This window comes from Malaclemys terrapin, chromosome 22 (assembly GCF_027887155.1).
Source record: "Malaclemys terrapin pileata isolate rMalTer1 chromosome 22, rMalTer1.hap1, whole genome shotgun sequence".
NCBI lineage: Eukaryota > Metazoa > Chordata > Testudines > Emydidae > Malaclemys > Malaclemys terrapin.
The window spans coordinates 4,997,699-5,014,698 of NC_071526.1; the positions used below are offsets into that span (position 1 = coordinate 4,997,699).

General features: G+C 45.2%; 1 protein-coding gene across 2 annotated transcripts; it reads left to right on the forward strand.

Moving 5' to 3' along the window:
- The first annotated feature begins 46 nt into the window (after positions 1-46).
- Positions 47-15,289, forward strand: SNRNP40 (small nuclear ribonucleoprotein U5 subunit 40). Of its 2 annotated transcripts, none has more exons than XM_054011782.1 (10): positions 47-378; positions 1,013-1,142; positions 3,440-3,533; positions 4,423-4,588; positions 5,807-5,929; positions 7,089-7,209; positions 8,985-9,067; positions 9,504-9,565; positions 12,878-12,981; positions 14,627-15,289. In XM_054011782.1, exons 1-10 carry the CDS (start codon positions 241-243, stop codon positions 14,674-14,676), a joined length of 1,071 nt encoding a protein of 356 aa, XP_053867757.1. In that variant the 5' UTR covers positions 47-240; the 3' UTR covers positions 14,677-15,289. The 2 variants fall into 2 exon arrangements, with proteins under 2 accessions (XP_053867757.1, XP_053867758.1); XM_054011783.1 differs by lacking the exon at positions 47-378 and adding an exon at positions 570-909.
- Positions 15,290-17,000: the final 1,711 nt, after the last annotated feature.

Here is a 17,000-nt window from a genome sequence, read left to right on the forward strand (position 1 = left end):
AATGGGCGCGCTCGATGCTAGAACTCCCTCCGCGAATCCGCTTCCCAGCGTGGCCCGCTCTCCCCAATCAGCGCCCTGAAAAGAAGGTGGGGGCGCGGTGGGCGCTCGCAACCAATCAGAGCGGGGAAGCTGGGCCGCTCCGTCCAATGGGTGGAGGACGGGGGCGGAGCTTGGCTGCTCCGGTGACAAAGCTCTGAGGCCTAGCTCGGCTCGGAGCCCCGAGGCCGAGTAGCTGCGGCGATGATCGAGCAGCAGAAGCGCAAGGGGCCGGGCCCGGAGCTGGCGCTGGTGGCGGCGGCCAAGCGGCCCCGGCACGAGCTGCTGCTGGGGCCCGGCCCGGGCGGGGGGCCGCCGCCTCCGGGGGCCCTGCTGCAGGCGGTGAGTCCCGGCCCAGGGCCCCGCCCCCCCTTCCTCCCTGTGTCCCCCGCCAACAGCACGTGCCCTCCCCTCGCGGGGCAGGGGGTCACTCAGTGCCAAGCCTGGCCCCGGGTTCCCACTGCCGGGACGGGCCGCTCCAGGCGCCGTGTCTGTGCCCCGCAGCGCCCCCAGCTCCTTCCCTGTCTCCCTCTGCCCCTTCCCGTGCACCCTGAGCAAGGGGGGGCAGACTTGGACCCCTCACAGGAGAGCCCTGGGGGCAGGGGAGCAGTTACCCAGCGCCCGTCTCTGGACTCCTGTTATAATCTGGATTAGTTTCATCGTGTCGTTCCTACGGGTGTATTATCTATACTGACACCAACTTGCGATGTGACTTTAGACAAGTTATTTCACCGCACTGTGCCTCAGTTTCCACATCTGTGAAATGGGGACAGTACTTACCGCCCCATAGCGGAGTTGTGAGGCTTGATATGCGCTTTGAGATTCTTTGGGAAATGGGGACAGAGAAGTGGAAATGTTAGTGTAGTAAAACCAGTAAGGGAGTTATGATTTTTTTTTTCTGTCCTACTTCCCCCCACCGCAAACATTCTGGTTCATGTGTTTCATTATCTCTCTCTGCATCTCCTTTGTGTTTTAGGGCCCTCCACGATGTTCCTCCCTCCAGGCACCCATAATGCTGCTCTCGGGACACGAAGGAGAAGTTTACTGTTGCAAATTTCATCCTAATGGAGCCACTTTAGCATCTGCCGGATTTGACCGACTCATCTGTGAGTTTATAATGATCGGTAGTTTGTGATATGAGCTAATTTTCTGACAAAATCCAGTGTTGCTGTAAACTGCTTTCTGTGCATTCAAATGCCTATGGAGTGAGCTGTTGTGAGCACAGAATGCTGACCTTTTATGTACTTCTAAGAATATTTCAAAGTGTTGGTGACCTAAAATCATCTGGGACCCACTCATGAGAGAGCCTGTCTCTCACCTGGTACCCCACCACATCAGTCAGTATTGGAGGGATTGTTCTTGCTCTCATTTTCTGAAGTGGAACTTGGCAACATTAACAACAGAATTATTATTGAACTCAGTCTCTTTGGCAGTCTCTCAGAGCCCACACTGAGCATCTTTCAGTCAGGAGGACTGGCACATTTATTTGATTTAGAATAGGGGTTCTCAAACTGGGGGTCAGGACCCCTCAGGGGGTCACAAGGTTATTACATGGGGGGTCGTGAGCTGTCGGCCTCCACTCCAAATCCCGCTTAACCTCCAGCATTTATAATGGTGTTAAATATATTAAAAAGTGTTTTAATGTAGAAGGTGGGTCACACTCAGCGGCTTGCTATGTGAAAGGGGTCACCAGTACAAAAGTCTGAGAACCCCTGATTTAGAACTTGTCTACACTGGAAAATTACACAAGTTAAATTTAAATCTGTTTTTTAAATTGATATACTTAGACTGGTGCAAAGCCAGTGTAGATGCTCTTATTTTGCTTTAAAAGTGGTTCATTTCAATTTAACTTAATCTTGTTCTTAGTCGAGTTAAACTAAACCAGAAGAAGCCATTCTTATACTGAAGAGTTTTTACTGAGGAATTTGCATCAGTTTAACTATATCAGTTTAAATCAGCGGTTCTCAAACTCTTGTATTGGGGACCTCTTTCACACAGCAAGCCTCTGAGTGCAACCCTTCTCCCCCTTATAAATTAAAACATTTTTTTTTTATATTTAACACTATTATAAATGCTGGAGGTGAAGTGGGGTTTGGGAGTGGAGGCTGACAGCTAGGGACCCCCAGTTTGAAAACTCCTGGCTTAAATTCACACGTAGGGTTATACCAGTGCAACTTTCCCATGTAAGGCTGTGACTTTATAGGACAGGGATCAGCAACCTTTGGCTGGAAGGGCGGCCAGCACATCCCCCGGTCCACGCCGTTTCCTGCAGCCCCCATTGGCCTGGGACGGCGAACTGCGGCCAGTGGGAACCTGCAGACGCGGCAGGTAAACAAACTGGCCCGGCCTGCCAGGGGCTTACCCTGATGGGCCGCGTGCCAAAGGTTGCCGATCCCTGTTATAGGATTATGCCTTACGCTAACTCTTGTGAGTAGCAGCATAGTACTGTTACGGTTTGTTTGGGTTTTTTTACTGTTGTTTTTAACATGCAATTAAATCCATATTCATACAAACAGGCATATAAAGTGATGGGAAATCCTTCTACATAAGGAAAGATTGATCTGGGGCTCCTTTCACATCCCCATATATTTGTCACCTCTCTAAATTAAGAAGTATACAGAATGAAGGGTATAGGAAAGTTGAAACAGAGGCTTCTATTTACACTTATAATACAGGAGCCAACATGACACTCAAAAGTGATGAAAGGAAATAGTTTTCTACACAATGGATAATTAACCTGTGGAACTCACTGCAACAACATGCCATTGAGCCTAGTAGGATTCTAGAAAAGATTTTATATTTATATGGAAGTCATCCACGTTTACGTTAGATAGAATACATATTTATAAGGGAAATAAACCTTCCTGCTTCTGGGCATGAGGCAACCACTCATTGATGGGGAAAATTTTCTCTAATCCACTATGGGCAGACTGTTCCTTAATTGTCCACTATAGAGTTTCTTCCACCTTCCTCTGAAGAATCTGATACTATCCTGGGTCATTATCACAATTTCCATGTTCTTAACTGCCATTGACAGGTGGCCAAAAAAGCAAATTTTACCGTACCATTCATAAACATACGAATGTCCAAAATAGAAAAATATTAAGACTTGGAGAGGCAGTGGAGGTATTTACTAAAATGTGCTTCCCTTATCCAGCTTGGTTTAAGAACACACACAAACCAATATTTAAGGTATATTTCAAATTTCAGCCATCTCTCTCACATGGAACTTGCATTGACCATTTAAAGGCTTCCTATTCCACAGAGTAAATACTTGGGTTTGGAGATGGTGCTGAATCCTATAGGTGCTTTATTTTAGAGAGCTCAGGAAGTGTCACTATAGTTACTTGGACAAATTGGTATTAAAACATAGTTTTGGGTTTGTTTGGTTTATTTTTTACAGTGCTGTGGCACGTGTATGGGGATTGTGATAATTTTGCCACCCTGAAGGGACACAGTGGAGCAGTTATGGAGTTGCACTATAACACTGATGGCAGGTAAATATCAGATGAAACTGACTTGACCTAGCATTAGCCTGCCTTGCTGCTGTTTCTGAATGAACTCTGCAAAATGTTTTGAGAGATAGTTTGCATGAAAGAAGCTGCTAAATGAAGGTCATGTTGTTTAGGTCTTGGGTAGAGATAGTAAAAGATCTTGGGTAAAAGATACTTGTAGTTGGCAAGGGGGATACTTGCTGTGGTGAATGTAAGCTGCTCTCCAGCTCCTCTTCAGAGCCCCCAGCCAAGAGGAGAAGCAATGGTTGCACCCCCCGAAATATCTCAACATATTACATCGGTTCTAGAGAGCAGGGGCAAAGAGTAAAGTCAACGTGACAATTTCCAAGGCCCATGGATGGGGAGCAGAAGATCTAAAGCCTAGGCATTCTGTCCCATCCCTAGCAAGCAAATCTGTGAGAAAGTGGATGGGGGGACTGTCAGTGTGAAAGAGAGAATGGAGGAGAGATTCGGGATGAGGAAAGAAAGATGGGGAAGGAGAAGTTGACTGGTAGGGACAGCTTCCCAAATTATCCAACACTATCTGAGGTTTTTACAAAAGATGTCCCTCCCCCTTCACCATTATCCCAAGCAATGTCAAGGAGATGAAATCTGGCAGGAAGCCAGCAGACACCCCTCCAGTAATTGGATTGCAAGATATATTCAAAATGGGCTTTTCACCATCATGCTACCTTTTGGTCCTGCTACAAAATCTCGAGCCATCTTTTGATATCAGCCTCTGAGTATTGGGCTTAGTCTTCTAGCTAGTGTCTGCTTAATTTTCTAACCCCTAGTCTTGGCTGTGTTTGTAGAGTAACAAAAGGGGTTGGGGCAGATATTTTATCACCCTTCAAGATTCCATAGCTGTGTCGTCTTTTTTCCCCCCAACCAGCATGCTCTTCTCAGCATCCACAGATAAAACGGTAGCTGTGTGGGATAGTGAGACTGGAGAAAGAGTGAAAAGGCTGAAGGGGCACACATCATTTGTTAACTCCTGTTATCCAGCGAGGCGGGGACCCCAGCTCGTTTGTACAGGCAGCGATGATGGAACAGTAAAGGTCAGTACTTCTGTATGGGCTGACTTTTGCAGTGATAGAGAATCTATGAAGGCTAGATGACCCATCTGAATAAAGAACATTCAGCTTTGGGTGACCTTTGCAAAAATAACTAATTAAATAAACCACTTGAGTAAAATTTTGTTCATCTGAGACCACTTCATCCAGAATTGCCTCTGAACCAAATCCCAGCCTGAGTCACTTACCCATTAACTTCCTCAGTTATCCTCATATATGCTGGCCCTGAAATGTTTTGGATAAACAGGACTAGATTGTTAAAACTAAAATCAAAATCCTAGAAAAGAACATGAGGCTAAACCTGGAAAATGGCTGGCTCCTTTTGTGAATCAAGACAGGGGTTTTTAAACTAGATTTTTCCTGGATCAGAGCTGCTGAGTGTGTTCAGTTCTGTCCTTAATTATGCTCTTGTAAATTCACCAGCTAACAACTAAACATTTAAAAGATAAATACTGTTCTCCTTCCCCCTGCCCCAAACCCCATCACCACCATTTGGGCAGGCATTACTAAGGCACCACAGAAGTGTCCATATTAAAGCAGTCTAACCTACATTATTAGATCCTCTTTGGGGAATGGAGTTACATTTATACAGCATCATAGAAATATAGGGCTGGATGGGCCGTCAATTGGTCATCTAGTCCATCCCTCCAGCCCCACACTGAGGCCGAGTTAAGTGGACCATCCCTGACAGGTATTTGTCTCAGCTGTTCTTAAAAACCTCCAGTGATGGGGATTCCAGAACCTCCCTAGGTAACGTGTTCCAGTTTTTCCTAATAACTAACCTAAATCTCCCTTGCTGCAATCTAAACTGATTGCTTCTTGTCCTGCTCTTGGTGGACATGGAGAACAATCTGATCACCATCCTCTTTGTGACAACCTGTTACATATTTGAAGACTATTGTCGTGTCCCCCCTCAGCTTTCATGTGCTTTATGTGGTGCTTTGTAGTGAACTTAGTTTTAAGGTTTGGAAAAAATGCAGTCTGATTTTTCCCTGTCTCTCCCCACCACTTGAAAACCTACATATTTGTGTCAGGACAACAGGTTTCATCTGTCCTGTAGAGATCCTCCACGTGTTCCTCCCCCAGATTCAGCCCTTGAGCACTTTGACAATGTGGGGGGTACCAATCTGACTCTTTAGCTGTACTGTGAAATGTGTGGTGTGCGTATAACTTTAAAAACGTTTGCTTTCTGTGTCCCTTCAGCTGTGGGATATTCGTAAAAAAGCTGCTGTCCAGACATTTCAGAACACTTACCAGGTATTAGCAGTGACCTTCAATGACACCAGTGATCAGATTCTATCCGGAGGCATAGACAACGATATCAAGGTATGTTGACTGTTTTATTGCACTTTCCTATTGTAACTATCCCAAACAGACTCCCCAAACCTTTTATGTTAGCCCAGATGATGATGTGGGTAATGGGCATGATATGGTAGTGGGCTAGTCTTGTTTATATTCATCTTGTATTAAATGTCAGACTTCCACGTTTTTCCTAAAGAGCCAGACTGATTTGGTGGTGTTGAGCGGCTTCTGTGATAAACTTAGCCTCTGCAAACCCGGCTCCAGTTTCCTACTAGGAGGTGATTCTGTTAGGTAAGATAGGGACAGGCTGGTACTAAGATGTCTGCTAAGCTCACATTTAGTTTAAATGAAACCGTGATTAGCTATTTTTGAGTTATGTGGTCTGCAGAACAGTTCTTACATGACTATATAGCACAGCTGGTGGTGGTGTCTCCATCTTATCTAGGGCCTGGGCAAGTCAGTGCTAGGCATGGGGAGTGCTGACCTGGTGAAGGGGCTGTCACGGAGATGAAGCACTAGAGCAACGTCATTTCTGGCTGACCATTTGAAGCTTAAGGGTTCCACGATCTCTTTTTTTCAAGGAGAACAGAGCACAGCCTCTGGGTCCTGGCCGCCATGCCCTCTCTCTGTCAGACAGTTTGTAGCTCCAAAGTGTTGGTAGGGTTATCACTGACCATGTGATGATTGTCTATGTCACTTTGCTGCCAGCATCTAGCTCCTTACTGCCTAAAGCAGGGGTACCTTGGGCAGGAAGTATATGAAGCCATACATCCCATGCCTGGGACAGATGTGCAGACTTAATTCTTCTAATTCACCAGTTCCAATCCAGCCCATCAGTGAGTGAGAGTTGTTCCCAGCTCATGACTCTTTTGTTCAGTGGCCTGTGTGAAAATAGTTGAGGACTGAGGTCCCAGTCAGTTCTCTTGGGGTAGGCGTGTGCATCACAATTTGCACTAATTAGACTCTGGTGAGAGGACCAACAAGGAGGCCTTTGCAGCTGTCTCTCTAGGTCAGGCTTGAGACAAATGGTGAGCAGAACTTTGCGCTGTTGCTGCCTGTGATGTACCAGTTCTGTGGGTTCAGCCTCCAGAGCGGTCAGGCCAGCTTCTTCCACTCTTACCAATTGCATTGCAGCTTCCTTACATGGAGAACCAAATGACAATACCGTGCGCTTTTCTTAAAGGTATGGGACCTTCGCCAGAACAAACTAACGTACACAATGAGAGGGCATGCCGACTCAGTGACCGGCCTCAGTTTGAGTTCAGAAGGCTCTTACTTGCTTTCCAACGCAATGGACAACACAGGTAATTGCCACAGCTTGCCATTGTAGGAATCTGAGTGCAGCCATATGGGTAGCGCTCACACCTCTGAGAGCTACAGCTGGTTAAGGAGTGGGATTGCATAGCATTGTGAGAGGAATAACTCAGTGTAATTGAGTGCCAAAGGATCAAAGGAAGATCTAGGCTGAACTTGTTTGATAGACTGACGATAGTTTGTGTGTAAGGGATAATTCCAGTTATAGTGACTTTCTGCTTTCATTGATGCTCTTTCATGAAAAGGGTGACTGCAGGGGGAGGGCTCGTCATCTTTTCAAAGTGAAGCGAGGGAGACCCCAACACAAATTACTTAGGAGTGGAAAGCACTGTGGATATTCAGGGAGGAACAACCCCACCTTGTCAGGACCTAAGTTAGCTGACCCAAGTCTATCCTGCTATCTCTGATTCCATAATATTCAGCATTGCAAGAGCCAGATAGTTCAGCTGACACCCCAAGCACAATGAATTGGAATGAGTGTTTCGGGGTTTACTGATCTAAAATAGCCTCCGGTTTAGAGAACCTGGTAATGTCTTGGCACAAGGTACTGAAGGAAAGATGGAATTTCAGCCCTTTGTTCTGAATTTCCTGTTTCTTATGGGTTTAGCCAAGGAGCTAAGATGGTTTGAACATACTTGTAATAGCTTAAATATACTACCAGAAATACTTTTAATCCTTTTTTGTTTTAAATAACTTAACACTCATTTGTGGAGATGACAGCTCACATCGTCACTTTGTATGGTACAATAACTAATGATCTTTAGCTAGTTGCTGACAGATGTCCAAAGCAGACTGTGAAGAGTTACAAAGGGATCTCACAAAACTGTGTGGCTGGGCAACAAAATGGCAGATGAAATTCAATGTTGATAAATGCAAAGTAATGCATATTGGAAAACATAACCCCAACTATACACACAAAATGATGGGGTCTAAATTAGCTGTTACCACTCAAGAAAGAGATCTTGGAGTCATTGTGTCTCTGAAAACATCCACTTAATGTGCAGTGGCAGTCAAAAAAGCTAACAGAATGTTGGGAATCCTTAGGAAAGGGATAGATAATAAGATACTAAATATCATATTGCCTCTATATAAATCTGTGGTACACCCACATCTTGAATATTGCTTGTGGATTTGGTCGTCCCATCTCAAGAAAAATATATTGGAATTGGAAAAGATACAGAAAAAAGGAAACAAAGATTATTAGGGATATGGAACACCTTCCATCTGAGGAGAAATTAAAAAGACTGGGACAGTTCAACTTGGAAAAGAGACGACTAAGGGGGGATATGATAGAGGTCTAGAAAATCATGACTGGTCTGGAGAAAGTAAATAAGGAAGTGTTATTTACTCTTTCTCATAACACAAGAACTAGGGCCACCAAATAAAATTAATAGGCAGCAGGTTTAAAACAAACAAAAGGAAGTATTTTTCACACAACGCACAGTCCACCTGTGGAACTCTTTACCAGAGGATGTTGTGAAGTCCAAGACTATAACAGGGTTCAAAAAAGAACTAGATAAGTTGATGGAGGATAGGTCCATCATGATGGGCAGGGATGCAAAACCATGTTCTGAAGTGTCCCTAGCCTCTGTTGCTAGAAGCTGGGAATGGGCGACGGGATGAATCACTTGATGATTTCCTGTTCTGTTCATTCCCTCTGAAGGACCTGGCATTGTCCACTGTGGGAAGACCGGATACTGGGCTAGATGGACCTTTGGTCTGACCCAGTCTAGCCATTCTTATGTTCTTGTGTGCTCCATTACAGTTCGAATCTGGGATGTGCGACCGTTTGCCCCTAAAGAGAGATGTGTGAAGATATTCCAGGGGAATGTGCATAATTTTGAGAAGGTGAGTGTGCTCCTAACCGAAACAGTGCTCGTTAATGAAACACTGCAGCTGTCTAAAAAACAATTTACAGACAAATTAATAAACTCCAAAATATAAACTAGAAAAGATTTAATGAGGACTAGGGGCAAGATTAATGTGTAAATGGGGATTCCAATTAAAGCTGCAGTAACTGGCTTTCTTTGCTCAATTCAGCTATAATTAGCTGTAAATTAAATATTTTCTACATTTAGTCTCTACTTTGTGTAAAATAACAAGGCTCTGGATGTTTCCAGCCATAAAATAAAATCTCTTAACTCCAGGCTTCTCTTCCAAAAGGAGATCATTAAAGTGTGCTTTGTGATATTTAAAATCCCATGGTGACGTTATTTCAAACAAAGGGGGGAACCAAAAACTTCTCATATAAATGCGCACCGTTCCATTTCTGTTTGATTTGCAGAACCTTCTGAGATGCTCCTGGTCACCAGATGGGAGTAAAATAGCCGGCGGATCAGCAGACAGGTAAAACTGAATCATTGTGCTTCTCTCTGGCACCTTCCATCCCAAAGCACTTGACAATCACTAGCTGGGCCTACCCCTGTGAGGTAAATTCGGTTAGACTCGTTTTCCAGATGGCACATACCAGCGATGAGCCCAAGGGCAGAGCTGAGAATGAAGCTGCAGTCCTAGCACAATATACTGCACTGTAATGTAACAATGGGAACGTAGTTGGTAAAATAGTATCCATCCTGTATTTGTTACATGATGTGCAGTTATACTTGGAGGATAACAAAACCTTCAGCACTAACCGAATGGAGTTTGCAAAGGACTTACAATGCCAGACAAACATGGTCCTTTCGTGATCAAATTACAGAACAGCTGAGAGACTGAGTAACCTTTGTGTGATGCTTCCTCCAAGTGCTGCTCCATGAAATGCTAATGCTGTTATTGCTTAGACAGTAAAACAGCTGCTATTTATTAACACAGCTAGAGCTACGGCTGGTCCTTGATTGGACAGCGCAGCATGGTGACTCGGTTAAAACTACAGGCTGTTAGATTAGTTCCATGGGTGCAGGGTGAAGTCCCACAAACTGAAATTAACTTTGTGTGTAATGTATAATCAAGTGCATGTGGTCCTATCTGTCCTGCCACGAGATGGACACTGTATTCTGGACTTGTCAGAATCCTGTTCCACTAGTATTTCTGTCTGCACATCTGCAAAATGTTTGGTTTCCTACCAGGACTTAAAAAAAAAAAAAAAAGTGAAAATAATGATTCTGCCTCTTTGAGGTGTAAAAGTTGGCTGCCAAGTAATGAGGCTTCCTGCTACATTACATGGACCCTCAAGATGACTAAATTTAGCTGGAGAGCCTTATGCCTGTAAAATGACTATTTGCTGAGCCTTCAAGAGTTGGTTGTGGCTAAAAGAAGCAATTAAAAGTGCCTTGCCTCTTCCACAGCATTAATGAAAATAGATAACAGGGAGACTATTGGAGCAAAGATTTGTCACCGCTCTCACCTGCTCAGTTGAAATAGCTATACTCTAGTTTAAATGGATGCTGCATTAGATAAGGGTTCAGAACTTACCCATGCTTGTGGAGAGCATATTTTTTCTCTTTAAAGAGCTTTAATGAAGCAGATAAAGTGTGGTTCCAGTCTGGAAAGTGACTATGGCTTGCTCAGCAGATCTGCTCTATGTGCATATCCAGAGTAGGACTTACCTACTTAATTGACCAAAAATAAGTTAACCCTGTGGAGCAACCCACATCTGGGAGAGGGAGCTGGATTCTGTCAGCTAAGAGTTGTTTAAATTTCTAATTACAAGGCCCAATTCTGCCCCCTGTCACTCCCGTGAAACCATATAGAAGGCAGTGAGATCGAACAGCTGTAAGTAAGGATTTGTTGACTCTCGATTACTGGTAATACATAAGCCAGAAACGGTGGGCTGGTGGCGGCTTGGCCCTCAGATCTCAGGCTGAGTTTGCAGGGCTGGCAGAAGAGACTTTTAAACAGAGCACCTCTGATTTGGAGAGAGATAAATATGGGGTCCCTGGGGCCTTTTGCAGAGAGACCTGTTTGAGTAGTACAACACTGTAGGTTGCCTTTATGCAGTTTTGCTTGTCTGGTTGTCCTTTGTGCCCTCATTCTTTGCAGTGTCCCTTTTGATAGATGTAATGATGCAGAGCAGTGAGCCAGCCTTCTCATTCAGCCTAGCCAATTACTGCCACATCAGAACTTTCCCCCCAGCTAGCAGAATTGGTTTGAGAGGCTGGTGATGTCCACGAAGAGCTCTTCTGTCTGTTAGCATTTCCGTGCCAAAGCAGAAGAGAGCAGTCTAAATTTAGTCCATAACTGGCAGCTTTCCTGAGCCCACTTCAGTGAATTCTCTAAGATGTGAACCCTGTAATGAGTGGCGTTTCACATGATAAAGCAGTTCTGGTGTATCCGAAAGGAAGTTATTCAGGTGGGACACATTGTGGTTTTGCCTGGTTTATGATACTTTGCTTAGAGCCCTTTCTCATTCTGATTGACAATAACCCCTAAAAATCTCACTCTAGCTAGGGTCACGTCTTCCAGTGAAACTTGGGCATTCGCTGAACAGCTACTCGCTCAGCCAGACTGGCAGCAAATGACACATAAATGAACCATATTTACAATAATACATTTCAGGCATTGGCCAGTTTGCATTTTTGGCTGTAGCATGATTTGCAGTGGGCTTTTTTTCCTCAAAAGAAGTTCTCTTTGTAAACATAATCTGCTTAAAAGCTGAACTACTCATACTGCCAGCAGTTAATTTCTGACCCATCACATGGAAATATTCTAGTGTCTCCTTCACAGTGTCCTTCAGCCAAGGTGGCACAGCCGGACAGGACCCAGAAATGATGCAAACAGGGATGGGGGATGGAGACTAGGAAGAGATTAACAAACGGGCTTCACAAAATCTGATCAACCCCCTCAGAAACCGCCACTGGGAAGTGAATCCTGACTTTGTAACCGTTTAGGAGATAGAAATCCGTCTATAAACGTTATTAACTGGGAGGAATTAAACTGTATCAAGAGTTGGTTTTAGTGGGAAATAATCAGCCATTCCTTGGTGGAACAACCTGTCTTTCTATAGCAGCGCTCGTCCCGAAGTGCACTGACACGCTCGCTGATAGTGACTGCTGCGGGGTGCTGCTGGGCGGCAGCTGTCTAGCAGCAAACAGCTGTGCTACACAATAGTTTGTCACAACCCGGGGAAAATGCTGCGATCCAGCTGAAATTTCAGGATGAATTTGTAGGCAGGCGGAATGGTAACCGGGGACTTCCCCAGGACACTGGGGTGAGCATCTCTGCTCTTCCGAAGAGTTACGTAACCGCCAAAAGTCAGGAGCTCAGACCCTGGTCTCATCCAGAGCCTGCACATCGGGTTCTCAGTGCCCTGTACTAGCATGCTGGGGCATTGGCGCTCAGATAAAATCCCCACTGACACTCCTCCCGTCCCATATGCCACTTCATCTGAAATTATTATGGATGGGTGCACAGGGGCTCTGTGGCATGTAATTCCAGCCATTTGCCTCCTGTCTGAAATGCCCTAGAAGGGCTCTCACCCCTGCCCAGGCTGCTGCTCGCTGTCTAACCCTTTCTTTTGTCTGTGCCTGGTAATGGCAGATTTTCGTCTCCGAAGTAGTCTCTTGGCATGTTAAAGTTGGAAGACAATTGTAACTATTAAAGTGTAGCTGGGGAAATGTAAGTTACCAAGAAACCTAGACAAATTGGGGGCTGGAAGTTTCTTTCCTTTCTGAAGTCCTGCCATCAGGAAGCTTTCACCCTCATACCGACTGTGTCTTGCAGGTTTGTTTATGTGTGGGATACAACCTCCAGGAGAATTCTCTACAAGCTGCCAGGCCACGCTGGCTCAGTAAACGAGGTGGCTTTCCATCCAGAGGAACCAATTAGTAAGTCTTATTGATTTGTCAGGAAGCTCTAATCTTCTGGGGAAATGAGCCCAAGTGCTGCTGAAATATTTCTAAGCCTGTATGCTAAGTGTAGGACTCCCTCAGAGCCCAAGAGAGGGGCACCGTGCCGTAGGGTTTCTGCAAGCAGCAATGCTGTCACCAGCAAGCAGCATAATAAAACCTTCTGTATGTTTCTTCACCTCACCTGGGCTGAGCTCCCCTCACAGCATTCTCAAACATAAAGGGGAAGCTCTGGAAATTAACACACATGCAAATTCAAGTGCATGTGAGGTGACCTTTTACCTGTTCCAGGAGGTATTGATAGTCTCCGTGGTACCCAGATTCGGTGGGATGGAGGGGAGATCTAACTCCATCTGCTAGATGGTTTTGAGAACAGTCATAATCACACTATGCCCTCCCTGTGCTTGTGCCAGCACTGCGTTAGCTGAGCCAATTCTTAACACCTGTTTCTTAGTACAGTCGTCTTTGTAGTACAGACAGGTCCTCAGGGTTGCATTGTTTCCATGGAAACAAAGACTCATAGTTATCATGGGCTGGGTCGCCCATTGCATTGCCCAGGAAATCAACACGTGTCACCCCTGTAAATGCATTTTTCCCAGGAATGAAAATCTCCACCGAAGGTTGGGTGTGGGAATTCAGTGCCATGAATTATGGGTTTGTTCCTCGGTTATTCATTGTTCTGTCTCCAGGTCAGAGAAGGTGCTAAAAGCGCAGAGCAATCTTTCTCTCCACAGAGGGGGTTTGTTGTTTGCGATTGCATCCAGCTCAGTACCGATCATTCATCTGGAAAAATAAACAAGCGATCTGTCCCCTCCGTGGGCAAGGGTTTATGAGAGTGACTCCTGTTAACATCAAAGGGAGTTAATCTTGTAAACCACTCCCTTCTTCCAAGACCCTCACACCTCTGCATGCGGAGGCACACAGACTTCCAAAGAGTGCTGAGATTATGGGCCTGAACCAGTAATCCTTAGACAAGAAAATCTCCAATTGACTTGCATGGGAGCCTGCTCTGGGCAACGGGGACAGCAGGTCTAGAGAGACGGTCACTGCATTTGAGATCTGTCATGAAGCCTCTGAACAACTATGTCTGAATTAAAGATGGTTCAGTGCTTTATTATGTTGGGATGACAGCTGAATTGTTTGTTTCATAGCTATTGTGGAAAACAAGAATAATGGCCCATAGAGACTTTTGATAAAGAGATTACTCCCTCTAGTGGCTAGCGACCAGAATTAGAGTACTTACATCTCTGAGATCTGAACACTATTTTTGCAAAGAAAATAACATCTTTGACATTTGATCGGTATTTTTTTAAGGAGAACAGCAATAACCGTGTAAACATAGTGTCTAACTTAATATGAGGAATGCCTGCAATTGTAACTTGGGATAGAAAAATGTCAGTCGGTATCAGGAACATGCAAAATGTGATTAACTATCAGTAAACTAATAATTCTGAAAAGCAGGCTGGGGAGAAAACCATTTTAGTTCAAAAGTTACTTTATAGGCACAAGATTGAGAACAAGTGAGATGGGTACTTAACACCCATTTGGATTTAACTCGTCTGCTGCTAAACTCTCCAATGGCTCTTAACGTTTTGATTTGGTCTCTCCCCCTCTCTCCTGACAGTACTCTCTGCATCTAGTGACAAGAGACTGTATATGGGAGAGATCCAGTGAAGATGAGAAGACTGCTTAATATTTGACCTTGACACCTTTGGTTTACAGAAGTAGAATTGAATTGCTTCTAACCAATGCCAGCCCCTTCAGACACGTGGTAATGGAAATGGAAAATGTCAAGCCAGCTTCATTTGCAGAGCAAAATTTATGTCTTAACCAACAAGGCTTCAGAGAAGCTTTATCTGGATGCTCCTCCCACAAAGAGAAGAGGGGAATTTTTGGTAGGAAATGCGTTATAGTCTAAAATCGTTGGAATTTTTAAGATGCTTCATGTGTTCCCACTTTCAGCTGCTGAAGAGGTTATTGGCCATTACCAGAATCACTTACAATTTATTGTCAAATGTGTTAAAATGCAGTAAGTGATTTGTATATTTCCTGTCCAGTTTCTCTTGGTTGTTTTTATACAGAAAAACTAAATAGACAACTTTTTATAAGAATTGTGCCTGGAATTTATTGCTCTGTTTTATTCTTCTATTGTACAGTATTAAATGGGGAATTTCACTTTAATGAAATCCAGGGAAAGAATCCACTTCATCTTCAGAGGAGCTGCTTTATTTTTTTATTCAGAGCAATAAAAATGATCACGCTGGAAAGAATTATCTGGCAGCCGCTGAAGCCTATTTTCTTGTTTTGAGTAAAAACCAGCCAAATGCTAGAAATACATTTTAAAGGGACAGAGTCAGAGTATTTAGTACTCAGCGGCCAAAGGAACCGGTCCAGTCCCTCTCCCCGTAGCCACAGTTTCTGCAGGGAGCATTCTTGGGGCTCTGTAGCAGAATGAAAGGGGCTAGTAGCAGGTTAGCCAGTCTCTCTCTCAGCCTGGCCTTTGATATTCCAGAAATTCATTTCTTTTCAGGGTGATCAGAAATCATCCCTCCACTGGGAGTCTGCATCTAGGCCAGTCCCCTGCCAAAGGGCAGAAATAGAACTGCTTTGCCCAGAAATCATTCTAGAGGGAGAGTTCAGGCTTTGTCCACACCCTTCCTTTATGGTTTAAAGTAGCTGTCAAATATCAGTCCCCTGACTAGAGTAAATGGGGTTGGACAGCACAAGTGAACCCATGGAAGTCCCCTAGCATGGCGGGGGGGTTGCCTCTCGACAAGGGTGCAGGGGGCTCTGATGCCCAAACATGGGTGTTTGGGTGAGCGTGGTTCCCTCTTACCACAGTTCCTCTCTCAAGCGAGTGGAAGTGTCTTTACAGAGCACCTGTGACCTGGGTGATTCAGGCTGCTCAGAGATACTGTTTTGGCCAACAGCCTTTGATCTAAACCCATCCTTTCCAACAGTGCCTTCATCAGCTTTTCACCACGCTGCTGGCTTAACCAGCTGTGCTCAGTCGGACTGCCTGCTGGGGGTTGGACAAGTAGGTGTAGTATTGGTTTGATTGTTGGAGCAAGTTTTTCAAGTCTAAATCAAAAGTTCCCTGACTGCACAGGATAAATTCACCGCATGGTCTCTGTGCTCTGTTCTGAGCAGAGCTAAACACCCGACCTAGAGCTGTGTTCATAATGCCCCCAGATGGACATGCATGCTGCCAAAGCTTGCAGGAACCCACACGTACAGATCTGTGCCCCCCACATGATCTCCTGCAATGATCCCTAGTCTCTTCCAGGCAGGGTCCCCACACCCAAGGACCTGCGGGCTCCCTTCCATGGCACACCCCTCCCCTGAAGCTGCACTGACCCTCAGTACAGAGGGCCTGTAGCCTGCCCTGTGCTGTTGTTCAGAAGAAGCCAGCGCTGGAGTGTATGTTTACTCAGCCTCTGCTGGGGTGGGTGGGTTTTATGGGGGGGAGCCTCTGTCAGAACTTTGTCCGGTGGTGCATAAAGAAGCGCTGGAAGGTGGGCCAGCTTGGGGCTGTAAAGGTTAGAAGGGGTCTGGACAGCACAACCGAAGGGTGTTTCTCACGAGAGCCAGCGAGCTCTGAGAGCACGAGTGGCCCTGGGGAGCTCACTCTTCTGCACTGCATCCTGGCACTCAAAGCCCCAGCAATTTGCTGTTCTCTTTCCCTGTGTACTCATAGACTTTAAGGCCGGCAGGGACCAACAGAATGATCTAGTCTGACCTGCAGAACCAGGCTAGAGAATATACCCAGTGATTACTGCATCCAGCCCAGAATCTCTGGTTGAGCTCCAGTGGCTCTTTGAGAGAGCTGGCTGGTCTTGATGTAAAGATTGCAAATGATGGAGAATCCACCACATCCTTAGCCATGGGATGCCATTGTTAACGCAGCTTGTGCTTTGGGAAGCAAAGGGAGGAAAAGCCAAACCCCCCTTCCTTTGAGAGTGCTGCGTACTGCAGCGTCTGCCTTTGCTGAGTGTGTG